The following is a 27,925-nucleotide window of genomic DNA, read 5'->3' as shown; positions in this document are numbered from 1 at the left end:
TAGTCGCGGGTTCGATTCTGGTCAAGGGCATGTACCTCGATTGCAGTTTGTCCCCCGCCCTCATTGGGGTCATGCAGGAGGCAACCAGTCGATATGTCTCTCTCACATCAATGTTTCTCTCTTCCTCTCCCCCTCCCACTCTGTCTGAAGATAAATAGAAAAAAAAAATCCTCGGGTGAGGATTTAAAAACAACAACAAAAAAATGTCATATTCTATAAGTCACACCCTATTTTATCATAATACTTCTATGTATGTGAGAGGTAATAAAATTAAACAATAGCAGAGTGTTTAGAAATCTCAAATAGTTTTTTAACAATCCACTTTCAGATAGTACTCAAGAAAATAAAAAAATATTTCTTCACTGGTTATTAAATCATCTAAAATAATGCTGTTTCATCATATTAAAATTAAAAAAACGTTTTTCTTTTAAATTGATTTGAGAGAGAGAGGAAGCCGAGAGGGAGAGAAACACTGATATAAGACTGAAACATTGATCTGTATGCACCCCAACCAGGGATGAAACCCACAACCTGGGTATATGCCCTGACCGGGAATTGAACTGGCAACCTATCGGTGCACGGGAGGATGCTCAACCAACTGAGCCACACCGACCAGGGCTGCTTCATCATATTTTTATAGATGCCAAATTTTAGAAAGCCTTATGACACAAAAGTCATAAAGAGTCTATGACACAAAGACTACCATACATAATAGGTAGCAGGAAATAAAAACATATTATTACAAACTAGCCAATATAATGGATTAAAAAAATAGTACTATAACTTTTCACCAGTAGAATAAGAAGCATTATCACTTTTAGTAGAAATACTTCTTCTTCTTCTTTTTTTATCCTCACCTGAGGACATTTGTGTATTTATCTTCAGATAGAGCAGGAGGGAGGGAGGGAGAGAGAGACAAACTGACTGGTTGTCACCCACACAACCCCAACCAGGGCTGGGGACAAACTGCAACCAAGGTATGTGCCCAAAGCAGAAACCGAATCCGTGTCTCTCTGGTCTGCAGGCCAATGCTCTAACCACCACTCTAACCAGCCAGGGCAAAATACTTCATTTACACAGTCTAATCATAAAAATGATCAAAAAGATCATAAGAAAAAGGATTCCCTTTAAGATTATAGTGTGTATTGTTAATTTTAAATTTACTGCAAAGTAGTTGCTCTAGCAGGGATGTTTACAGCCTGAACCACAAGTGATTTCATTAATTACCTGGTATACACTGCTATCTCTGGGTTGCAGGACTCTGATTTATATAACTTTATCCAAATTTAGATACAAGAGTGTCTTCTGAACACCAACAAAAAATACTGTTTTCAAAAGCCTTCGGATAGAAAAACCAAAGGATTTTTTAAAAGAATAATATCACTCCCTAACATATCCCACTTGAAGCGATTATTCTCTATTTCATCATTCTCGCAAAAAGGCCCAAGTGCTTCCCAGCTCAGAACCTGGGACCAACTCCAGACATTAACAAACCACACACTGAAGTGGAGCCATTTTATTATGCTGACTAGATATACTGAAGAATGCTATTTCTACTTGAGACCTTTGGGGAATTGGCAGAAATTCTGCAGTGGACTGAATGCTCATTTGTTTTATAAGACAACTCAATGCTCCACTGTAAGAGACACACAAGAATTTTATTGGCAAACAATTTATATTCTGTGTGACTGAGCATAAAAGCTCCAATATAATTAAGCTCATTATAAAAATTCTATGGTTAAGCTTTTATGTTGCTCCGAAAGTCATCAGTTTGGTTCAATTCTTAGTTACTGATCAAACTGATTTATCAGTATGTAACAATAAAAAAGGCAGTCAGAACAACAATGAAAAGCATCACATTCCTTTGCATTTTCTTCAAAGGCATAGGATACTCTTAGGACTCCTTTAATTCATTTTTCAAAATTCTGAAATCTGTCTTTTTATTTGAAAAAAAAGTGTAAGCCCTATTTGAGACTAAAAAAAATTTTTTTTAAATTGATTTTTAGAGACAGAGGAAAAGAGAGGGAGAGAGAGAGAGAGATAGAAACATCAATGAAAGAGAACATCGATTGGCCGCCTCCTGTATGCCCCCACTGGGGATTTGGTCTACAACCTGGGCATGTGCCCTGACCAGGGATCAAACTGGCGACCTCTTAGTGCATGGGATGATGCTCAACCATTGAGCCACACTGGCCAGGCGAGACTACTGTCTGATTTTTAAAAATGAATCTGATAAACCACAGAACTTATATGCATGTACGCATAACCAATGGACATGGACAACAAAGCCGGGGACAGGGTGGGGGAATGGGGAGGTGGGTGTCAATGGGGTAAAAAAGGAGAAACATCTGTAACAAAAATAAAATAAATATTAAAAAAATAAAATAAAAATGAATCTGAAAAATTCAGTAATTAAATTGGAACTGAGCATAATAAATAATTAGGCCTAAACCAACCAATCACTGATATGACAGAAATTTATACTACCATAAGTTGTTTTTATTAGGGTACAGCAACATAGTTAGGCTTAATTGTGTATACTACCTCATGAGAGATTCGCCGTTGTTCAATATATGCCATAAACTGTGAACTGAGGCTGTCTGAGTCCAGGCTCTTGGGTTGTCTCACCTCGTCCTCTTCTTCCTCTGCAGTACAGCTGTCAATGTAGTCAATCTGATCCAGATCATGTTCCACTGTTCACATTAGGAAAAAACAGTCAATTAGACAGCTAATAAGACATTAAGTTGCATTCTTTCCTTTTCCCTACCATTTACTATTCTGAAAGTAGAAGATATAAGAAATTTAAATATGTAAGCCTTTAGTCCACGACCACTCACAAAAATAGGCTCCAGAAAAATCTTAGTCCTAATTCACTAAAGCAGTAATTGGTGATAATTACTGGAATACAGACTCTAATATTTCTTTCATTTTTTTGATAGCTCTTTACTGTTTTAAATAAGACAGTCTGGGTTTGTGAGATAAACAAAGAAGAAACATTAAAAAAATTTTTTTTCTTTATTGATTTTGAGAGAGAGAAGGAGAGATGGAAGTATCAATGAAAGAGAACATTGAATGGCCGCCTCCTGCTTGCCCCACACTGGGGATTGGGCCTACAACCAGGGTATGTGCCCTGACCAGGAATGGAACCGGAGACCTCTTGGTGCATGGGTCGACCTCAACCACTGAGCCACAGCGTCCAGAGTAGAAGGAATAATTTTTAAACATCGAAAGGTACATATTCTTTTAGGTTCTTTCCCCATGTTTTAGATTTTAAACTTTTAAACATGTTTTAAAATATCAGGATAAGGAAAACTCAGATTCAGATGCCCCTGAAAAGCATAATTCCAAATGAAAGAAAAAGTAATGAAGAATAGCAATGAATTCCTAAAAGAGGTCAAATAATGACTACAAAAAGAATCTTTAAAAGGAGACTAGTACTTGAAAAGACAATCCTGCTTAAATAAAGATTAACAAAGATCCAGTCCAGGTAAACTGTTCTTTAATAAAGTTTCTTCCCAAATTAAAAATAAGAAACATTATATTTTAACTGAAAGCCTGAAAACAGAGAAATTGAAATTTAACCCCAACAGAAATCAGTATTTTCCCACTCATATAAGAGAAAGTCTTTAAAAGAAGAGTCGAAGAAACCATAGATACACAAACCACAGGAGTAGGTGTAAAAAAAAGACCACTTTTTAGAGTGATTACAAAGACTTCAGCTGTCATCAGGAATTATGTTTACCTCCACCATTTGTTACTACCACACTGCTGCGATTCTCTTGGTACTGGTTTTCTCTTCGTAGTCTTTGTTCTTTAGTAATTTCTGCTACTCGAAGAGGCAGATCTGAAAATTCATCCGTAGGCTTAAAAAGATAGCAGAAACATTAAAAAACATCATTCTAAATTTTAGATTACAAAGAATTTAAAACCATGGATATATATAAACTCATTCAAATGTATATTTAAGAATAGCAAAAAAGTTCTGGATATGCAAGGTGGTGACAGTTTTTCAACAATGTGAATGTCCCTGATGCCCCTAAAATATATACTTAAAAATGGTTAAAATGGCCCTGGCCAGTTTGGCTCAGCAGTTAGAGCGTCAGCCTGCAGACCAAAGGGTCACGGTTCAATTATGATCAAGGGCACATACCTCGGTTGCGGTTCATCCCTGGTCCCGGTCAGGGCCGTGCGGGAGGCAACCAATCAATGTGTTTCTCTCATATCGACGTTTCCCTCTCTATCTCTCTCCCTTTCCTACTCTATCGAAGATAAAATGGAAAAATATCCTCAGGTTAGGATTAAAAAAAAAAATGGTTAAAATGGGTTGGGAAAGGCAGGAGGGGGGTTAAACGGGGAAGAGGGGGTCAATGGGGAAAAAAGTGGAACATCTGTGATACTTGCAACAATAAAAATGGTTAAAATGGCCCTCGCCAGGTGGCTCAGTTGGTTGGAGTGTTTTCCTGAACACCAAAAGATTTCAGATTCGATTCCTGGTCAAGGCACATACCTAGGTTGCAGGTTCAACCCCAGGTTTCTCACATCGATGTTTCTCTCTCTCTCAAATCAATAAAAAACATATCTTTGGATGAGGATTTAAAAAATTTGCTAAAGTGGTAAATTTTACATTATGTGTATTTGATCACAATTAAAGAAAAAGAAATAGAAGAGTATATATGACTGCATAAATACAGGGTGGGGCAATAGTAGGTTTACAATTGTTCATATGGAAAATAATACAATAATTAATAAATAATACAAGTATAAACTCTGTTTTGGTATACTCATAACTGTAAACCTTTATACATATGTACATGAATTTAAAGTACCTACATATTTGTATCTGTATAGATACAACCAAAATTATGTACACACCCACCCACAAGGAATTCCAAATTACAAACTGGTGGTTATCTAAAATTAATTTGCTTTGGACGCCCAATGAAACGGTATTATAAATGGTAGGTCTTGGTAACAAACGTTTATTTAATCATTTAACCCAATCTATAGCTAAAATATTATACCTTAGTAATTTTAAAAAAGAGAACACATAATACTAATAACTAAAGAGAGACTTTTCATTTTCATAATTTTATTTTCTCTTAATCAGGAGTTGTAATATGCAGAACAGAATAAACACTTACTTCATTCCCTGACCATCTCTTATCACCACTGTCAACACTATTGAAACCTGAATCAAGGGCTCCATAAGGGCGACCTGAGTATAGTTCTTCATGGCTGGCAAAAAGAGACATGAGTCATTACTGCAAAGTTTGATTTTTTAAAATGAACATTTGAAATAAGTCACATTCAATTTTACAAACAAACATTTTCATGGCATGTAGTGGACTTAATTATTTAGAACTAAATGAGCATTCTTTTAATTTTTAAATATGAAAAATTCCAAATTAAAACAGAGTGAATAGAATAGTATATAAGCTCCCAGGTACTCAGTATCAGCTTCAAAAATAACTTTGTCATTCTTGTTTCATCTATTTCTCTACCCATTCCCAATGCTATCATTTGTTTTTATTTATTTTTTACTAAAAAAATTTTTTCCCCCTTCATTGATTTTAAAGAGAGGACATGAGAGGAAGAGAGAGATAGAAACATCAATGAGAAAGAACATCAACTGGCCGCCTCCTGCATGCCCCACTGGGGATCAGGCCCACAACCTGGGCATGTGTTCTGAATGGGAATCGAACCGGCAACCACTGACCCACACCAGCCAGGCTGTTATTTTTAATAGTCCTCTTACAGCCCTGGCCGGTTTTGCTCAGTGGTTAGAGCGTCGGCCAAAGGTCCGGAGAGACTCGGGTTCGGTTCCCGCTAAGGGCATGTACTTCGGTTGCAGTTTGTCTCTGGGTCTGGTTGGGTCGTGTGGGTGGTAGCCACTCGATGTGTCCCTTTCACGTCAGTGTTTCTCTCTCTTTCTCTCCCCCTCCTGCTCTATCTGAATAAAAAAAATGTCCTTGGGTGAGGATAAAAAAAAAAAGTCCTCTTTCACACACTGAAATGCACTTACTTTAGCTGTGTACTTTTGACCAATAAGTACACCTTTGTAATATAACACACACGTCTATCATGATATAGGATATTTCTACTTTGCCAGAAAATTCCCACACACCCATCCCTTTCCAGTCAATTTTCCTCCCCCCGCCACTGTGTGCTAAGAGGCAACCACCATTCTGAGTGTTTTCACCTTACATTAGTATGGAAGGCAGAATAATTGTCCCCAAAGATGCCCAAGCCCTTCTCCCTAGAATCTACAAATATGTTACTTTACATGGCAAAAGAGAATTAGGGTTATAGATAGAAATAAGGTTGCTAATCAGCTGACCTTAAAATAGGGAAATTAGCCCTGGCCGGTTTGGCTCAGCGGTTAGAGCATCGGCCTGCAGTCCGGAGAGACCCGGGTTCGGTTTCCGCTAAGGGCATGTACCTCGGTTGCAGTTTATCCCCGGCCCTGGTTGGTTGTGCCGGTGGCGACCACTCGATGTGTCCCTTTCACATCGATGTTTCTCTCTCTCTCTGTTCCTCTCTCTCCCCCTCCCACTCTATCTGAACAAAGAATGGAAAAATGTCCTCGGGTGAGGATGATAAAAAAAAAAAAAAAAAAAAAAGGGAAATTATCTTGAATTATCTGAATGGGTTCACTGTAATCACCAGGGTCCTTAAAAGTTGAAGAGGGAGGCAGAAGAGGAGGTCACTGTGATATAATGCTGGCTAGAAGATGAAAAAAGGGGACCAAGAACCAGGAATGCAAACAGCCTTTAGAAGTTAAAAAAGGCAAGGAAATACATCCTACTGACAGCCTACAGAAAAAAATGTAGCTTTGCCAGTATCTTGATGAAACCAAGATTTAGACTTCTGGTCATGGCCAATGTTCTCAGTGGTTAGAGCGTCGGCCGCACACTGAAGGGTCACAGGTTTGATTCTGGTCAAGGGTACGTACCTGGGTGGCAGATTTGATCCCCAGCTCCAGTCAGGGTGTGTGCAGGAGGCAAGTAAAAAATCAAGGAAAAAAATTCCTTGGGTGAGGATTAACAAAAAAAATTTAGACTTCTGACCTAAAGAATTGTAAGATAATAAGTTTGTCTTGTTTAAGCCTCTGAGTATTTGGTAGTTTGTTATAGAAGCAATACAATTAGTTTTACTTACTGTAGAACTCATAAAAATGGAATTATATGTACTGTATTTTTTTATTCAGCATCATGTCAGTGAAAATCTTGATGTTTTTAGTATCTTAGACTGAATAGATGAATAATACGGTAAGTGTAGGTTTAACTTAAAAAACAACTGCCAATCTGTTTTCAAAATCTGTTTTCAAAAGTAACTATCATTTTGCATTCTCAACAACAACATATTTGAGTTCGAGTTGCCAACATTTGCACTGTCAGTCTTTAATTTCAGCTGTTCTGAAAGGGGTCAAGTATTATCTCACAATGGTTTTAATTTGTATTTTTCTCATGATTAGTGATACTGAATATCTTCTTGTGTGCTTCCTGGTCAGTTACTTATCTTCTTTTCTAAAATGTTTTAAATCTTTTGCCCATTTAAAAATGCAGCATCAATGACCTTAAAAATATATTGCTAAGCCCTGGCCAGTTTGGTTCAACAGTTAGAGCGTCGGCCAACGGACCAGAGAGACCCAGGTTCAGTTCCCGCAAAGGGCATGTATCTCAGGTGCAGTTTGGCCCCGGCCCTGGCTGGGATCGTGTGGGTGGCATCCGGTCAATGTGTCTCTCTCGCATCGATGTTTCTCTCTCTCTCTCTCTCTCTTACTCCCTCCTTGCCTCCCACTCTATCTGTAGATAAATGCAAAAATGTCCTCGGGTGAGGATTTAAAAAAAAAAAAGAAAGAAAATTAATAGAATCTTTGCATTAAGCTATTTTATTTTATTTTTTTACTCAGTTACCTTTAGCTTCTCTACATGTTCGCTCTGACTCAGAGATTAAACTGATAAGATTAAAATAACACATATAAGTTTACCAATTTTCCAGGTTTGGTCAGGATTTTCCTGGTTTTAGCCATAAAAGTCCTATGTCCCAGAAATCCCCTTAGTCACACACAAAGCAGGACAGATAGTCACCCTATGTATAATTTTGGCCTTCACCTGGCCAGAGTTCTCCCAGCCAGGCTCCAGCTATACCCTGTCAGAAAGTCCAATCTCCCTAATAAACTACCTAGATTTAAACACGTAAGTGACTTCTCTGTAGCAGGAAGATGAACTGTGAAATTAGTATAGTGCAATAAAGAGTTTTAAACATAGTTTAACAGATCGGGACCGACAACTTGGCACCATTATTTACCAGCTATGTGACTTGAACTTGTTTAACCTCTCTCAACTTCTGTTTTCTTAGAAGTTTAAACAAGAAAAACTTTAACAACAATACCTACCTGAGAGAACTGCTATAAAGATTGAGGAAATATAAGAAAATATAAGTTAAGGACTTGCACAAAACCTGGTTGGCACAAAGCATTAAATAAAAATTATCAATCTGCAAAGAATGCACCCTTAAGAAAGAACATTTCTTGTTATAACAAGTCACTAAATCTGCTTCATTTGAGTTTAGTTCACCACACACTTATTGGATGCCAGACAGTGTTCTAGGTGCTAAGAATACAAATACGATGGTCACTCTTTTCACAAGCTCAGGCTTGTTGTAGAGAATTCCATTACTGGGGTTACAGAGGCAGGATTTTTCTTTTTTTTTCTTTATTGATTTTAGGGAGAGAGGAGAAACACCGATGAGAGAGAACATCAATCGGCCGCCTCCTTCATGCCCCGCACTGGGGATTTGGCCCACGACCTGGGCATGTGCCCTGACTGGGAATTGAACCGGCGACCTCTTGGTGCATGGGTTGACACTCAACCACTGAGCTACACCGGCTGGGCAGAGGCAGGACTTTTCTTACCAGCAGCTTAGCCTTCCTTAGTTTTGTTTCACTGCCACATCATCACGAGTAAATATATTCAGTCTGTAATATAAATCTGCTTAAAATTATCTCAGCAAAAAAAGTGTAGGTCACTATTGATCACTATTGAAAAATATGTGTGCCACTGTATAAAATGAAAACATTATCACAACAGTGACAATTGCTAAAGGAGCTGGAAACATTTACATCTGGAAATGAGTAAAATATCTGTGACCTTCATAAAATGACTTAAGGAAGATTGTCCATTACTTTTATGTTTCAAAAAAGTAGTTAGAAAGTTGTATCTAAGGTCTAAAAGTATCACAGCATCTAATTTGGATTGAATACCTGAAGAGCGATAGGATTAATAAAAATTCTCTTTAGCAAGACAGGACTCTTAGGACTAAATTGGTTCTAGATCACAGTAGACAACGAGTAACTATAATTCCTAATATTTGTATAAGGCTTTATGGTCAGTAAAGCACTTTCACACACAGGTCTTTTGATAATCAGAACTATAGAGTATACACAGGGTAAAGAACATATTGAAGAAATGGAGGTTCGAAGAGGTTAACTGAATTCTTCAACAGTGTGGGGATTCACAGCCAGAACCAAAACCTGACTCCATGATGGCATTTTGAATAAATGTACTGCCAACTAATGCAATTTTTCACTAATCTGTACCTCAGTGAGAAAGACATGAAGGTATACTATCTCATTAACTGGTGCATGAGTAGTTGAAAGGAATAGTTTACATATATGTAAATATATAAATTATCTATATACATATATATGTATTTTAAAATTTCCAGCACATTCTGAAACCAATACAAATAAAGTATCACAACTCTAGAAAATACAGTAGACAGCTTAATCTAGTGAGCATCACTAAGAATTATTATAGGAACTGGAATACATTAGATCTATAATTACTAATTCCTTTGGAGAGACATAACATATTTATGCTATTTAGATTTCCCATTTAGGAAAGGTTTCTCCATGGATTCAAGATTTCTTTTATCTCTTAGAAACACGTAAGTCTTGCCAAGTTTTTTTTTTTAATACGTTTTTATTTAATTTTATTTTTTATCCTTACCCGAGGATATTTTTGCATTTATCTTCAGATATGGCGGGAGGGAGAGAGGGAGGAAGAGAGAGAGACACTGACTGGTTGTCACCCACACAACCCCAACCAGGGATGGGGATAAACCTCAACCGAGGTACATGCCCTTAGTGGGAACCGAACGGGGCCTCTCTGGTCCGTGGGCCAACGCTCTAACAGCTAAGCCAAACCAGCCAGGGCTTTGTATATGTTTTAAAAATAATATGATGAGGACTGCTATAGTAAAATAAAGAACTGGGCTAAGACAAAGGGCAGAATCACAGGTTCTACAATTAGCACTGCAGTCTTCAGTTAAAGCTCATTATTTGTATAGGTGATGATGCTTCCTCTTTAGTCTCTTTAGACATACCCTCCCATATACCTACCCAGGACTCACTATTACTTGTCTCACACTCAAATATCAAAGACAGTAGTAGCAGTTTAATGTTCCTATTCTGTTATTTCACAAGGGGGAAACTTTTCCTGGGCAAGAATTACTAACTCCAAGGGAGAAAATCAATACACATATATATAAAATAACAGCTACTTTTGTGTGTTGCACATTTTTTGTTTTTATGTTTTAGATCTCAAAGTGACATTAATAGTCATCAAGTCCAACCTCTTCACTCCCTATGGAAAAAATGGAAGCACAAAAAGTTTGAGAGATTTGCCTTAAGTCACAGAGCTAGTTAACAGCAGAGCCAAGGTTAGTATTCAAGCCACTCAGACCAGTGGTTTTTTTACTGCAGAAACCTCCAGGGTATATTTGGCAATGTCTGGAGACATTTTGTTTGTTATACAGGGAAAATGCAACAGAAGCCAGGGATGCTGTTAAGTATCTTCCACTGTATAGGACAGCTCCTCACAACAAAAGAATTATCTTGTCCAACATAACAAATAGTGTTGAGGCTGAGAAACTCTGATTAGAGCTACACTTTATCATATCTAAGTAATGAATATTTTATTTAATACAAGTATTCTGAGAAAAACAACGTCAAAATAGGTTATTTCCTTTTAGTCAAACATGCAGGCAGATTTAAGGGTCCAGTGTATTTGATTTCTTGTGAGATGGAATATGATAAAAAATAAATAGAACATACTCACCAGGAGCCAAAACCCAAGGGTCTCCTATCATAATCTGGCAGATCTGGAGCAATCTTACAAGCCTGTATGTTCAGGTACTTAAATATGTGGATTTTGCCTTTTATACATATCTAAATAAAGTAACACATACATGCAATCAAATTATTACTTATCTGAAATGTGTCCCATTTTAAATTACAATCAGCTTTTTATTTAATGGATATTGGAAACAGCATTTCTATTAAGTACAAACACTAAAAATCTAATACTCACTTTATTAAATGATATTACTTGTTATTTTAGGTGTTTAAGTGATAGAAATATAGGTTTTACTTTCTAGACACTAATAAGTAACAGTAACATATAAAAATAATTTATAATTATAAAACAGAATAGCAAGTAAACTTACCACACTGATTAGTTAGGCATAGTCAGGAATTTAAAGCATTGCTCCCACATGAATTATATTAGTTTAGCAACTTTTGCTTTTAGGAATCCAACAAACATGTACAATTATGTTTGCTAAAAAAAATATTTTAATATATCTACATATATATGTTGATTAATTTTTTTTTAGAGAAAGAGAGGAAGGGAGAAAGAGAAACATCGATGTGAGAAAAATCAAGCGGCTGTCTCCTGCACACCCCCTATTGGGGATCGAGCCTGAAACCTGGGCATGTGCCCTGACCAGGAATGGAATCAGGCCCTCTCAGTCCATGGGACAATGCCCAATCCACTGAGCCACACTGGCTGGGCTGTACAATTATGTTTTCAATCCTACTTTCTGTTAGAGAGAAAAGCTGAAAATGTTTAAAGATTAAAGCTATAGATATTTCTGTTGCTACTTGTTAACTTCTGTCCCAGAAGTCAAAACACTAATTCTTTAGGATTATGAGACCCTTCTATAGTTAGGAAGTTTACTCATCAAGTTTTTTTTTTTTAAATCCTCACCAAGGTTACTTTTCCCCCCACTTATCTTCAGATAGAGTGGGAGGGAGAGAGAGAGACAAAGAGAAACATCGACGTGAGAGAGACACATCAACGGGTTGCCTCCCGCATGACCCCGACCAGGGCTGGGCCCCAACCACAACCAGGTACGTGCCCCTGACCAGAATCAAACCCGCGACTCTTTGGTCCAGGGGTCAACGCTCTAACCACTGAGCTAAACCAACTAGGGCTACTCATGAAGTTTTTTTTTTTTTATCCTCACCCGAGGACATTTTCCATTTTTTGTTTAGATAGAGTGGGAGGGAGAGAGAGGGAGAGAGAGAAACATCGAGGTGAAAGGGACACATCGAGTGGTTGCCACCTGCACGACCAACCAGGGCCAGGGCCAAACTGCAACTGAGGTACACGCCCCTAGTGGGAACCAAACCAGGGTCTCTCTGGACCGCAGGCTGACTGACGCTCTAACCGCTGAGCCAAACTGGCCAGGGCATCATCAAGTTTTATATTTGCTATACAGAAGCTTGTATCATCAATTGATTGTACAGTGAAAAAAACTACAGACTGATAAATATTTTTTAGACTGTACAATGTCTAGAATCTATATGTAACAGTATCTATAATTACTTTATTATTAAATATATTAATTTCAGTCACTACTAAACAAATAACTAAACTAAATAAATGAGGAACTGAAGATTTTAGAAAATGGGCCTGGCTGGTGTGGTTCACTGGTTGAGTGTTGGCCCATGCACCAAGAGGTCGCAGGTTCGATTCCCGGTCAGGGCATGTGGGCCAAAACCCTAGTGGGAAGCATGCAGGAGGCAGCCAATCGATGTTCTCTCTCATCGATGTTTCTGTCTCTCTCTCCCTCTCCCTTCTTCTCTCTCTAAAAATCAATAAGGAAAAAAAAAGATTTTAGAAAATGGGAAGGTACAAAAACAATGGTCAGATGAAATGCACTGATAATCTTTAGTTCTGAAAACTAAATTTTTTGTCTCTAGCATTTACATTGTCTACATTCGAGTTTTACCAGAAACAATCTAAAATTTTATTAGAAAAGCTTTAAGGAAGAATCGTACAATTTTTTAAAATTTAGTCTGGCTGGTGTGGCTCAGTGGTTGAGTGTCAACCCATGCACCAAGAGGTTGCCAATTTGATTCCCAGGCAGGGCACATGCCCAGGTTGTGGGCCCAATCCCCAGTGGAGGGCATGCAGGAGGCGGCCAATCAACAGTCTCTCTCATGGATGTCTCCCTCTCTCTCTCTCTCCCTCTCCCTTCCTCTCTTTATAAAATCAGTAAGAAAAATTATTGAAAAGAAAAAAAAGCCCAGGCCGGTTGCTAAGTGGTTAGAGCACCAGCCCGCATAAAAAAGGGTCGCAGGTTCGATTCCAATCAAGAGCATGTACCCCGGTTGTCGTTCGGTCCGGGCCCTGGTTGGGGTCGGGCGGGAGGCAACCAATCGATGTGTGTCTCTCACGTTGTTCCCCACCCTCCCCATCTGAAGATAAATGGAAAAATATCCTTGGGTGAGGATAAAATATAAGGTTCCTTACTGCTTTAAAAAATAAATAAATAAACAAAAATTAAAAAGCCAATTTAATGGCCCTGGCTTGTGTGGTTCAGTGGTTAGAATGTCGGCCCACACACCAAAGGGTCTTGGATTTGATTCCCAGTCAAGGGCAGGTTGCAGGTTTGATCCTAGTCCCAGTTGGGGTGGGTGTGGGAGGCAACCAATTGATGTCTCTCTCTCACATCGATGTTTCTCTCAAAAGAAAAGAAAAAAAATCAATGGAAAAATATCCTCTGATGAGGATTAACAAAAAAAGCAAAACAAAGCTAAAAGGCAATTTAATGAAAATAAAATAAACACTTCTAGACATTATACCTATCTACCTTCCACCCCATTTAGTCAAGGCTTCTAACGAATACATAAATGTGTGAATTTATTTTAAAAGAACTTCATTTCCAACAAAAAGATAAATGCATGTAACTTAAATTTAAAGTTTCATTCTTTGCCCAAAGAGTTCATAACATATTTCAAACCAATGATGTTTCACCTGTGCAGGAGGAGACTGTAATGGATTGTTATCTAGGGCAATCATCTGTAGGTGCCTGAGGTTCCGATAACAAACAGGGATTGTTGTAATTTTATTGCAGGAGAAGTCTAACCGTATCAAAGGTAACTCTGCCAGCTCTGCAAAGAGATAAAATGGAAATGAACAATTAATGATATTTCAAAACAAGACAATTTTGACAGGAGATTCTAATTAAATATAGTGGATTGAACATAAGTATTTGCTTCCATTCTTTCTTAGTGGTTAACTGATATAGCAGTGGTATAAAATGGAATCTAGATGCTTACAGACAGGAATACTAATGAAAAGCAAGCTGTTTGACTCCTCACAGAATTGCAGAAAGATGGGGATAACAAATGGATTAGATGATAGTCTGTATAAAGTACAAGTTAGAGATACATAGATTCCCAAACCCAATTCGTACAGCTAAGGCACTACCCCGCTCCAATCAACACAGGAGTCAACAAGTTACTCTCTAGTGCATTTGAATTAAAATGCTCTGAAGCTAGGGACCCCAGGTAAAACAGTAAGTCAGGATGAGTTGCCAGTTAAAAATGGAAGATTTAAGTGAAAGTCTACACACTTAATGGCAAGACTTTGGCACTTTCCTACCCAATCCTTTTCCATCCCCAGCTCTTGAATGCAGGTAGTCAGGAATATAGATAACAATGTAGAAGAAATAAAACATCACTCTCTAGAGCAGTGGTTCTCAACCTGTGGGTCTTGACCCCTCTGGGGGTTGAACGACCCTTTTACAAGGGTCGCCTAAGACCATCGGAAAACACATATTTCCGATGGTCTTAGGAACCAAGACACCACTCCTCTGTCTGTCTCCAGGCGGGCCAGATACGCCCACATACAACATGAGGAACTGTACTTTTTTTTTTTAATAAGCTTTACTTTTTTTTTATTCTCACCCGAGGACATTTTTCCATTTTTTGTTTGGATAAAGTGGGAGGAAAAGAGAGAGAGAGAGAGAAACATCGACGTGAAAGGGACACATCAAGTGGTTGCTACCCGCACGACCCAAAAATCAATAAAAGTATTTTTTTTTAATTAAAGAAACAAATTATTACATCTAGAAAAACAACAAAAACAAGATATACAAAGAAGAAAATGAAATCAGCCCTGGCTGGTTTGGCTCAGCGGTTAGAGCATCGGCCTGCGGTCCTGAGAGACCCGGGTTCTGTTCCCGCTAAGGGCACGTACCTCGGTTGCAGTTTTTCCCCGGCCCTGGTTGGTCGTGAGGGTGGCAGCCACTCGATGTGTTCCTTTCACATCGATGTTTCTTTCTCTCTCTCTGTTCCTCTCTCTCCCTCCCACTCTACCTGAACAAAAAATGGAAAGATGTCCTCGGGTGAGGATAAAAAAAAAAATAAAAAAATAAGAAAATGAAATCAGAGTACATTACTTTAATTGGCAGGGAACAATATTTAGTTAGAATAAAATAAACAATAAATAACAATTTAATCAAAGGTTGTGATAAAACTATACTCGGAAGATGCAAAGAGAGAAGGTGTGATGGTGATAATGTAAGGAAGTTAAATCCTCATCTACTGCTTTGGAAAACTGACATAAGTGTCAAAGTTGATAAATCCAGCAATAACTGTAAAAGCACATAATACCAGTGGAAAGTATCAAAGGAACTGAAGGTAGATACTTTGGCCATTGAAACTGGGGAGGGGACAGTTGAGGCCGTAGAAATGCTATTATTTATTTTAAGCTTTTCAATATTATTTGACTTTTGGATAATATTATTTTATAAAAATCGTAATTAATTTAAAATTAAAATGGTAATATAACAAAGGATGCAGTATTTTATCTACTGAATTATAATGGTATCTACTGGATTATAATGTTAGATGCCCCCAATTAATTAATATGAACTTCCACACTAACTTGTGTAGCTGTTGGAATAAAGTTTTCCTGCCATCTCATTTTAAATGAACATGCTGAGGTTACAAGATAAATTGATTTTAAAAATTCATTTGATATTATTTGGTAATTTCATAATTTTCTTGGCAATACACATTCAAAATATGATATAGGAATATATTAGATGATAAAACTATTAGACTGCAGTTGTCATATGATACCCCAAATTTTCATTTTCACCAAAATCTCAACGTTTTCACATTAAGTCAGTATTAACATTAGTAAGCCTTTAAAAAGCAACCACAGTAGGTAGGTCCCAAGCTGAGGAGTAATCTTAGACAAAAATTTGGGGTTATAAGGCCCTGTGTCATAACTTTGCTCAGTTCTGCTGAGGCCTTCATTCACATTCCTGAGGTGATAGAAGGCAGAACCAGGAAAAAATGAGGCAGGCTCTGAAGACACATGGTGCAAAGGTAACTGGACAAGTCTAGGAAGAGGAAAGACATGCAGGACTCTGGGTAGTGTACTTGCAGTGAGTGCATTAAAGTGGACTTGAGCCCTGGCCAGTTTGGCTCAGCGGTTAGAGCAACAGCCTGCGGTCCCGAGAGACCCGGGTTCGGTTGCCGCTAAGGGCATGTACCTCGGTTGCAGTTTGTCCCCGGCCCTGGCTGGTTGTGCGGGTGGCAGCCACTCGATGTGTCCCTTTCACATCGATGTTTCTCTCTCTCTCTCTCTCTCTTCCTCTCTCTCCCTCCCACTCTACCTGAACAAAAAAATGGAAAAAATGTCCTCAGGTGAGGATAAAAAAAAAAAAAAGTGGACTTGGCAAGTCACTTTCTAACCGCTGAGCCAAACTGGCCAGGGCGGCAAATCACTTTCTGAGATGCTTACTTAGGATCCAAAATGACAAAGCTATACTGGTATGTTAGAACTAAATATCATATTGGTATATGATATTTAATGTATAGTAAATATCATATTGGATCAAATTGTAGTGAACATTTGGATTACACAGTAAAGCAAAAACATCATTAGTTAATTTGGTATTTATTATACACTAGAAGTCACATTTGTCAAAAAATCTAGAGAATCAGGGTGGGAGGGCAGAAAGAGATAAACCAAAGAACGATGTGCATATATCCATAATCAATGGACACAGACAACAAATAATATGGTGAAGGTGGGGTGGGGGGTGAGAGTAGAAAGGAGGGTGTCAAAGGGGGAAAAAGGAGGACATCTGTAACAACAACAAAAAATTCAATAATATTTTTTTAAAAATCAGGGTTTCTCCAATTAAAAAAAAAAGAGAATTACAGTCATAAAAATACCTTCTGACCATTCCTTATCTTTCTGATATACATTCTGAAATGTTTACAGATGAATTTCTTCTGTAAGTCGTTTCAAATTAATCTAGACTCGCAGTGGTTCTCAACCTGTGTGTCGTGACCCCTTTGGGCGTCAAATGACCCTTTCACAGGGGTCACCTAAGACATAACAGTAGCAAAATTACAGTTATGAAGTAGCAACAAAAATAATTTTATGGTTGGGGGTCACCACAACATGAGGAACTGGGTTAAAGGGTCGTGGCATTAGGAAGGTTGAGAACCAATGATAGAGGAAAGAGTAAGGGAAAGGGAAAGGGGATGGGCGTGTGGATGAAACAGGAGTTGCCATGAGCTGATGACTGTTTTAGCTAGGTGATTCATTGCTCTCTCTCTCTATATGGGACATTTTCCACAACAAAATTAAAGAAATATCTGATCTAATAAAATAACTGTTCTCCTTATTTTCACTTTCTTTTATAGCTTTTTCTTTCATGAATTTGTAATTTTAAAAGACTGCTAATTACACTTAATTTGTTTAATCATTTTTATCATTCAAATATATATACCAGAGCTTACAGTCAGTCTCTCAGTGCAGTCTCTCACTCTATTCATTATTCACTCTATACGTCACCTCTAAATCGTTAATTAGCCTCTATTTGAACACTTCCAATGAAGGATAAAGTTATTAAGTTCAAGTCAAGTCCATTTTTAAGTTAGAGCTAATTGCAGGAATGTTTTTCATTATACTAAACTATTTCCTTATAAAAAAATGTTATATATCTCCCAAGTAGTTAAGCTTACTGAAACTTCCAGTGACACTATCCTGAGTTATCAATTATATAAGCTGACAGGGTTTAAAAATACAATCACTTGACAATAGTTATTGGAACTTATCCCTGAAGAAACTGCCTTTTAAAATTCTTAGTGGAAGAAATAACATATTTAATAGACCATTACATCTCAAAACACTGGCTGCAACTCTATATAATTTTGTCTTATGTCCATCAGTCTGAGAGCTCTTTAAAATAAAGACAAATAATAACAAAAGAATTATTTCATAGTTTCTTACCTTCAGGCAAACGTACTAAGTGATTTCTTCTTACGTTAAGGTCTCTCAAGGCCTCCAAATTACCAATTTGGGAAGGTATTGTTTGAATTTCATTGCAGCTCACATCCTATTTCAAAAAGATACAAAGTAAAGAATTATTCTAAATTTCAAAATTGCCTGCTTTAAGCTATCTGTAAAATGAGGTTGGACAAAATAATTATACCTGTGGTTTGTCCTAGTTGTAAAAAAAATTATGATTCCATGTCCAAGAATAATTCCATAGTTTGTATTAGCATTTAATTATAAAAATATACGGTCTTTTGACTGTTTCTATACATTTTATATATATCTACATTAACTTTATGATAATTAAAATTAAATTATTTAAGACACAGGAAGGCATAAAACAAATATAGGTGAAAAAGTCAAATAGGAAAAAGTGTAAAAACATCTATTTAGGGAGAATATTTTTATTTTATATTATTCTAATAAAACTATAAGAAAAAGTGATAAAAATTGAGATAAAATTATTTGAAAGAATATCCTATTTTCAAGTCCTGGCTGGCTAGTTGTTGGTTAGAGCATTGTCCCAATATGCCAAGGTTGCAGTTCAATCCCTGGGGTCAAGGCACATATAAGAAACAACCAATGGCCCTGACCAGTTTGGCTCAGCAGTTAGAGCGCCACCCCTCAGACCGAACAGTCGTGGGTTCGATTCTGATTAAGGGCACATATCTGGGTTGCAGGTTTGATCCTGGCCCAATTTGGGGTCATTCAGGAGGCAACCAATCGATGTGTCCTTCTCACATTGATGTCTCTCTCTCTCTTTCTCTCTCTCCTCCTCCTTCCTTTCCACTCTCTCTAAAAATATCAATGGAAAAATATCCTCGGGTGAGGATTAACAAAAGAAAAAAAACAAAAAAGACGAGAAAAGAAGAGAAAGAAAGAAAGCATTAATAAGTGGAACAACAAAGCAATGTTCCCCTCTCTCTAAAATCAATTAAAAAATCCTGCATACATTAAGAAAAATCTTATTTTCAAACTATCAGTTCAACTGTTCAAGAATATAAGATAAAAATGCATTAAAGATGACCCATATCATTTATCAAACTAAAAGTGAGGGGAAAATAATAAAGTACACATAATTCAAAAGGATATGGAAAAACAGATACCGCTTTACTGGCATCTGATCAACCTGATTACAATACATATATTAGGTAGGCCTTCTGGTACCTTGGTAATAGCTTGATTCTGATTCCACTGGTTCTAAAGAGAGAGAACTTTAGGTTCCAATCCTGATATATCCAGGATTCCATAATTCTGAGACCAGCCAGAATAATTTGTAAACCCATGCACAGTAGCAGGAAGCTGTCTAGGTTAATAAGTGTCAAGATGCCACATTAACACTTAAAATTTCTCAGAGGAGCAAAAAAGAAAATATTAATAAACTTACTATTATAAAAGACCACTTACCAAAAATTCAATAAGCTGCAAACATTTAAAAAATTTCCCCAAATCGCCTGGCTGGTGTGGCTCAGTGGTTAAACATTGACCCATGCACCAAGAGGTCGCCAGTTCGATTCCCAGCCAGGGCATATGCCCAGGTTGTGGGCCCAATCCCCAGTGGGGGCATGCAGGAGGTGGTCAATTGATGTTCTCTCTCATCGATGTTTCTATCTCTCTCTCCCTCCCTCCCTCCCTCCCTTTCTCTCTCCCTAAAAATCAATAAAGAAAAAACATTTTTTTAATTTTCCCAAAATATTTTTTAGAAAAAATGACCTTATTTTAATTTTTTCTATCAATTAATGAATGCAGTAGAATCAGAAGTTAGACTTCTTAGTCCAATGGTCTAGGCATCAAAGTTTAAAAGGTTCTCAAAGAAATTAAAAGGGTAGGGAAATTGAGCCTGAGCCAGAAGGTCATAGCAATCTATAATATTTCCCTCAAAAAATGTGTATGTTGAAAGACAGTAGTTTACTTTCACTAAAAAATGAATAGGGATACTGCAGAAAGACCACCAAGTAGGAATCAGGAGGTTTAAGATTACTAATTTTTACTCTGCCACAGCTGTTTGTATAACTGAGGATATCAATTCACCTCTTTCGTAGGAAACTAAAAGCACCTTTTGCAAGACATATATATATTTTTTTCTTTATCCTCACCCGAGGACATTTTTCCATTTTTTGTTCAGATAGAGCCGGAGGGAGAGAGAGGAAGAGAGAGAGAGAGAGAGAGAGAGAAAAACATCGATGTGAAGGGACACATCGATTGGCTGCCACCCACACGACCAACCAGGGCCGGGAACAAACTGCAACCGAGGTACATGCCCTTAGCGGAAACCGAACCCGGGTCTTTCTGTACCGCAGGCCGACGCTCCAAACGCTGAGCCAAACCGGCCAGGGCTGCAAGACATATTTTAAGTACTTAAGATTCAATAAGTAAAAACCAAAAGTTTAAATGATTTGAAAATCAGAATTTGAATCATGAGTATAATTTACTACTAGCTCATGTTATTAACCCAAGCTCTGAAGAAATGCCGACAAAAATACATGTTTGGACTATTTATTTCCTAGATCAAATTGGCTCCAAATAAACAGTGGTCTAGTATTGAGAGACTCTAGATTTAATATATTTTTGAATTTTTATGTGACCTTTTATGTTCATAATCTACCTAAAAAGTCAGCTAATATGTAGTCCAATTAGATTATATGTGTACGGTATTTATTTATTTATTTATTTATTTATTTATTTATTTATTTATTTTTTCCCCTTACCCGAGGACATTTTTCCATTTTTTATTCAGATAGAATGGGAGGGAGGGAGGGAGGGAGAGGGAGAGGGAGAGGGAGAGAAAGAGAGAGAGAGAGAGAGAGAGAAAGAAAGAAAGAGAGAGAGAGAGAGAGAGACATCGACGTGAAAGGGACACATCAAGTGGCTGCCACCCACACGACCCAATCAGAGCCGGGGACAAACTGCAACCGAGGTACATGCCCTTAGCGGGAACCGAACCCAGGTCTCTCAGGACCACAGGCCAACGCTCTAACCACTGAGCAAAACCGGCCAGGGTATACAGTATTTATTTTTTTATGACGTTCATCTTTGTTAAAAAAAACCTACATTGAGATACCTTCAAATCTCAATGGGTATAACTGCATTTGATCATTTCAGAAATCTGAAACATGGGCTTAGGAGTTAAGGTCGACTGGTTTCAAGTTCAATTATGGAACCTTTGGCAAATTACTTAACGTATCTGAGTGCTAGTTTCCTCAGCAGTAATATGATGATAATTATAGTACTCAATTAATAATGCTCCTGTGGTGATTAAAAAAGAAAAGTTTTAGCCCAGCCAGTGTGGCTCAGTGGTTGGGCATTGACCTATGCACCAAGAGGTCACTGGTTCAATTCCTGGTCAGGGCACATGCCCAGGTTCTGGGCCCAATCCCCAGTGTGGGGCATGCAGGAGGCAATCAATCAATGTTCTCTCTCATCAATGTTTGTATCTCTTTCTCCCTCTCCCTCCTTCTCTTTAATTAATAAAGAAAAAAAAATTTAAAAAAACAAAAAAGAAAAGTCTTATTATCATGCCGGGAACATAAGTATTCAAGAATAACAAGGAGTGGTAGGTGAAAGTTAAGCTTCTTAGAAATAGAAAGCAGTAAAGAATAGATTACTTTAGAGTGGGAGATAGGTTCTAAAGACAGCATATAAGAAAAAACGAAGCCTGACCTTTGTAGTGTCCATTTCCCTATAGGGGTTAACAAAAAATAAGACTATTGATGTTATTAATAAGACTTAATTTGAAAAGTACAAATGAATTATTAACTTATACCTCAAAAGTTTAGTAACATAGAAATCATTTAATACTCATTGCAACCTAATTCTAATGACTTCTCCATTCCATGTGAGCCTGTTAGACTTGTACTTTCAGTTCCTTCTCTTTTTACTTTTATATAAAATTTATTTCATCAATTTGATTTTCTCGCCTTTAGAAACAAAGTCAAAACACAACGAAAAACAAGAAATTGAGCTGATTTATAGAAGTATATAAGAGATGTAAAATGATATAAAGAAAATGCAAAAAAATAAAAATAAATGAAACTAATAATTTACAAAATGTATATACTGTGGGTAGCAGTTGGGTTTTAAATTAAATGCTAAGATTCCTAGTGACCAAAGCAAACACCATCACTTTTTAAAAAATTTATGTTTATTGTTGAAAATATTACAGATGTTCCCCCTCTCTTCCCCCATTGACTCCAGTTCCTTCTTAATTCTGTGCCAAAGCACTTGAGTACTGATCAATCAGTGAAATTTCATTATTAATACTTGAAAATAACTCAGAAACACACCTCAATAATGGATCTTTACCATATAAAAGAGTATGGTATGACTATGCATATATATATATAGGACAATCAAAAAATAAAATATTAACTTACAAGTTCTGTTAAATGTCTGAGATGTCCAACTTCTTCTGGAAGTGAGACCAATTTGTTATTACTAGCAATTAAGACTTTCAATGGTAAATTACACAAATGTACTGGTAATGTTGACAGTTGGTTCCGACTAAAATGGGTAAACAGAAAAAGAGACGAGTCAGAGCTCACTGCTCAAAAAAAAAAATTTCTGTCTTTCCATTTATACTCAGTAAAATAACAAAGATAAGCCTTGCAAGGATCTAAACAGAATTTTAGATTTGAGTTCTGGACTACATTTACTTACTTGTCAGCTTTGGAATTTTTAGGAACAGTATTTAACCCATCTGCATCTTATACAGATTCCTCATCTGTAAATTGAGAATCTTAGCTTCTCCTCTACTTATCTTACAGGGCTCTAGTAACCATAAAACACCTTTGTAAATAATAAAGTGCTATATAAACACAATGTATTATTTTATTAAAGTTAAATTTATATAAGAAAAAATAATTTAGAAATAGGGTAGAAAACTACCGTCGTCTCTTCTTTCCAAAGAGTTTTAAACAAAAGCGTTTGTAATCTAGTTTCCTCATCATCATTACAGAATATATACAGAGAGGCAAAATGAATTTTAGAAGTATGTAAACTGCAAAATAAGATGATTACATAAAAATATTTCCAAAGGGTATTTCATTTGCTCATTTTCTCCAATGAACACATAACTTTTACAATAAAATAACAAAATATTTCTTGTAAGATATGAAAAAATGGAGTAGATGAGTTAAAATGCATTTATACATTCAGAAGTGAATACACAAAAATATATAATCACAGGAACCAAATGAATTACAGGTTTACTATTCTCATTTGATGAAGCCTATCTGAAAATGTAATTGGAGACTACAAGACTACTGCAAGCCCATTAGGCTAATGGCTATTAAAGTTTGTCAATGATGGTAAAGACAGAGGGAGAAACTAGAGGGGATAGGAAATACTGTTAATTTAGCCTAAGGACATGTATAGAAACTGCTGATATGAAAAGATAATGTAAATATTAGTCTAAGAGAACAGAAAATGGAAAAGACCACATAAAACCAAATATTAAAAAAAAAGAAAAAGAAAAGAAACATCTTACCTAATATTTAAGAATGTTAAAGCTTGTAGGTTTAGAATCGCCTCTGGTATATACCGAATACAATTTTGGTATAAATTGAGATTCTCAAGAGAAACAAAATGACATGCTTCTATGGGAATTTCTGAGAGGCGATTTCTTGACAGATCTAAAAGAAAAAATAAATTAAGTTTAAAATCAATCCTTGGAACTTATTTTATTGAAATGTTAGGCAGTTTTTGTGAATGTTTGAATTGCCAAGAGTTCCTATTGTGAGACTTGATCCAGAATAAGCATTTAATTTTTTTGTTGTTGTTAATCCTCCCCCCCGGATATTCTGCCATTGATTTTTAGATATACTGGAAAGGAGGAAGGGAGAGAGGGAAGGAGGAAGGGAGGGAGGGAGAGGGAGAGGGGTAGAGAGAGAGAGAGAAACTGATGTGAGAGACATCAACTGGTTGTGTCCCACAGGACCCAGACTGTAAGGTCAGCGGGCTCCAGAGGGTCGCATGACTGAGGAAATGGACGGCCAGAGGAGAAATGGAAACCTCCGCCTTACTGGGATGCAGCTGAGGGGACACTCCTGGTCATGTCCCACCACCCTTCCCAGCCAATCAACATATGCCACACCTGAATCTCCCCAGCAGCTAGCCACACCTAATCACCCCACCAGGTCCCTAAGGTCCCTATGAATCTTCCCTGGACAAAAGTAGCAGGGCAACTTCCCCGGCCCCCACCATGTGGACCAGTGAAACTCGCCCCAAGAAAGTTCAATAAAACTTTCTTGACCGCTTTTGCTGCTCTGTTTCTCTTTCTTCCTTGGCGAGATACCTTACACAGAATGGGGCTGGGTATTGAACCTCCAACCCAGGTATGTACCCTTGGCCGGAAATCCAACCTGTGACCCTTCAGTCTGCAGGCAGATGCTCTAACCACTATACAAACCGGCCAGGACAGCATTCAAATTTTTAACTGAATAAACCATTTTAACTCATGACTCTACACCTGTTGCTGGGAAATAATGATTAAAATAAAACCATCAGTCTTTGCAAATAACACAAATTCTAAGACATATCTGCCTACAAATTATATCAGAGTTCATAATAAGTACCAAATATCCAAGGAAATGAATGGATCCCTGAAATCCACCTTTGCAAAAGAACAGACAACATTCTGAAATTATTTTATCAAAGCAAAACCAAACCAAACCAAACAAAAATACTATTCCTTTCTTTACCAGTCAAAGATGATCAGAGTCATGGTCAAAGGATCCAGGAACCATCTTTGCTCCCACTAGCCAAAAATGAGACAATTTGAGCTCCAATAAAGATAATTGTAACAGATTGAAAGCTATCATACATATTGAATTATACAAGTTTATAATGATACACTCCCCCCAACTCCCAAAAGGCAATAGAGAACCAATTCATTACCTTGTAAACTGATAAAGGGGAAAATCAACATTTATCTTGCCTTCTCTATATGAACTATATCACTGAGTAACCAAAGAGAAAGGGATGCATCTATATATATGTGTTTTAGCTATAAATGAAAAACAATGATAGAATATCAACATTGTGCAACCTTAATGAATTATTGGATCTAGAATTGAATATTAATGGCTGTTATCTTTACCAACAGACAATGAGAAATTATATGCCTCCCACTAAAAGAACAGAATAATAGTTTTGGTCTTGCCTTAGGGACAAGAACATAGTCTAATTAAGCTTCTGGATCAGCTGCAAACTTTCAGGAACTGCAGAGGACAAAGGGATGTGCTGAAATAACAGTCACTCTATAGCACTACCCATTTATATTTAATAAAATACACCGTGAGGTTCATTTGTTCACCGCTGTTTTCTCTCTTCTGGCCCATCTTAAAGTCTCTGTTGGAAATTATTTGGTGAGAATCCTTTACTGAGAACTTTCCCTCTATCTAATAGAGGACTTTAATTCCTGCATACCTGCAAATATCAACAAGTGAATGATATTTTGGCTAGGAATAGGTACAGTTCTTTTCTTAGTGATCTGCAGTGTAGATGTTATTTTACTACCTTCTGGTTTCCAGTGTCACACTGAGTTGTTCATATCCAATTATTTTTCATGTGTAAGCAGCCTGTTCTTTGTCTCTGAACCACCCCCAACCCTCTAGTTTAGAACTCAGCAGGCTCTTTCAATCTTCCTTTAAACCAGAGAAATTCTCCATTATACCTTCAGTTGTTGCATCTCAAGTGCTCTTTCTACTTTATTTCTTTTCTTGAATTATTTTCTTGTATTTTTATCTTTATTGTTGATATTTTTTTGTTTTGATATACTCTACTTAATGTCTCAGACCATGAATTTGAGTCTCAACAATAATCATCCTCTCTACAAATTAATATACAGAAGAGTTTCCCCCTCACTTTTTAATTCTTTTATGCTATGATTAGCAGCACATCACTTTGTCTCTCTTGAGTATCTCAGGATAATTTATTTGTTTTGCTTGTTAAACTTGTCATCTATCTCTTCCAATAGTTTTATTTCACTGAAGTCACTTGTTCTAGATATAATCTTTGTTAATCCTCTCTCTGGCTGCTGGAGTTCCTTTAAATTAATTATTTTCCATTGCCAATTTATACCTTGCCTCTCATCCTTGGAGCCCAGGTCAGGCTGCTAGAATTAACACCAAAACAATGGAAGCAACCTCTACAATGCTCTGGAATAACACCCCACCCCCACCTCGACCCCTACCTCATTCCCCCAGGCACAGCTCTTTCTGATGACTCAAGCTGATAACTGCCCCATAGAATTTTCCGTCTTATTCTCTTCTGGACCTCAAACTCACCCCCCACCCCCTCACCAGGTCCCACTAGCCTGTGAGCCCCAGAGCTGCTTTACTCTGAAGTAATAGTTACTAAATGAAGTTGGGAATCAGTCTACCATCTTGCTAAAATGCCATGATTAGGAAAAAGTTAAAGTCCAAGTAATAGACCATCAAGTACTTAAAACTAAAAATTTCCTACAAAATCACTTTGTTGTTATTATTATTATTTTAAAATCCTCACCCAAGGATATTTTTCTCTTTATTATCAGATAGAGTGGGAGGGAGAAAGAGAGGAAGAGAAACATCTAAGTGAGAGAGACACATCAACTTGCTGCCTCCCACATAACCTGACCAAGGCTGGGGACAAACAGCAACCTAGGTACCTACCCTTGACCGGAATCAAGCCTGCGACTCATTGGTCCGATGCTCTAACCACTGAGCCAAACCGGCCAGGGCAACACAATCACTTTGTAAATAATTTCTTTAAATATGAAGTGCAGTCCGGACAGTGTGGGTCAATGGTTGAGCATTGATCCTTGAACCAAGAGGGTTCAATTAGCAGGCAGGACACATGCCCAGACCGTGGGCCTGATCCCCAGTGAGGGGCATGCAGGAGGCGGCCAGCTGATGTTCTCTCTCGTCGATATTTCTATCTCTCTCCTTCTCCCTTCCTCTCTCTGTAAAATCAATAAAGAAAATTTTTTTTTAAAATAAATAAAAATAACATGAAGTGCAATTCCTATTTAAATTTTATTTGTAAAATTTTAAAAGTTGGAGTGTTATCCTGTACACCAAAAGGCTGCGGGTTCAATCCTTGGTCAGGGCATGTACGGGAGGCAATTGATCAATGTTTCTCTCTCACATCAATATTCCTCTCTCTCCTCTCTCTCACTCAAAATCAATAAATGTATCCTCAGGTGAGGATTATAAAAAAAATGGTGTTCTAAAATGAAGTTGGAGTAACTATATTTAGAATAGACAAAATAGACTTTAAAACAAAGACTGTAATAACAGAGACGGGTATTACATAATGATAAAAGGAGTCAATCCAACAAGAGAATATAACATTTATAAATATCCATGCATCCAACACAGAACCACCTAAATTATAAAACAAATATTACCAGATTTAAAGGGAGAACTAGACAGCAATACAATAATATTAGGAAATTTTAATACCCCACTTACATCAATAGAAAGATCATCCAGACAGAAAATCAA

General features: G+C 37.2%; 1 protein-coding gene across 24 annotated transcripts in view; it reads right to left on the bottom strand.

Moving 5' to 3' along the window:
- The window catches only part of LRCH3 (leucine rich repeats and calponin homology domain containing 3), a 107,063-nt gene that overhangs the window by 41,281 nt on the left and 37,857 nt on the right, over nucleotides 1-27,925 (bottom strand). For 23 of the 24 annotated variants that reach the window (XM_036242294.1, XM_036242284.1, XM_036242293.1 and 20 more), the window contains exons 2-9: nucleotides 23,926-24,070; nucleotides 22,814-22,940; nucleotides 18,396-18,501; nucleotides 14,109-14,245; nucleotides 11,124-11,233; nucleotides 5,142-5,235; nucleotides 3,743-3,863; nucleotides 2,545-2,693 (exon numbers count right to left, since the gene is read on the bottom strand). In XM_036242294.1, the coding sequence (XP_036098187.1) occupies nucleotides 2,545-2,693; nucleotides 3,743-3,863; nucleotides 5,142-5,235; nucleotides 11,124-11,233; nucleotides 14,109-14,245; nucleotides 18,396-18,501; nucleotides 22,814-22,940; nucleotides 23,926-24,070 (989 nt within the window). Of the gene's footprint in view, nucleotides 1-2,544; nucleotides 2,694-3,742; nucleotides 3,864-5,141; nucleotides 5,236-11,123; nucleotides 11,234-14,108; nucleotides 14,246-18,395; nucleotides 18,502-22,813; nucleotides 22,941-23,925; nucleotides 24,071-25,334; nucleotides 25,446-27,925 lie in introns of those variants that run through there. The other variant, XM_036242299.1, reaches the window with a different exon arrangement.

This window comes from Molossus molossus, unplaced genomic scaffold (genome assembly GCF_014108415.1).
Source record: "Molossus molossus isolate mMolMol1 unplaced genomic scaffold, mMolMol1.p scaffold_m16_p_5, whole genome shotgun sequence".
Taxonomy (NCBI): domain Eukaryota; kingdom Metazoa; phylum Chordata; class Mammalia; order Chiroptera; family Molossidae; genus Molossus; species Molossus molossus.
This window is presented reverse-complemented; position numbering and strand designations above follow the sequence as displayed.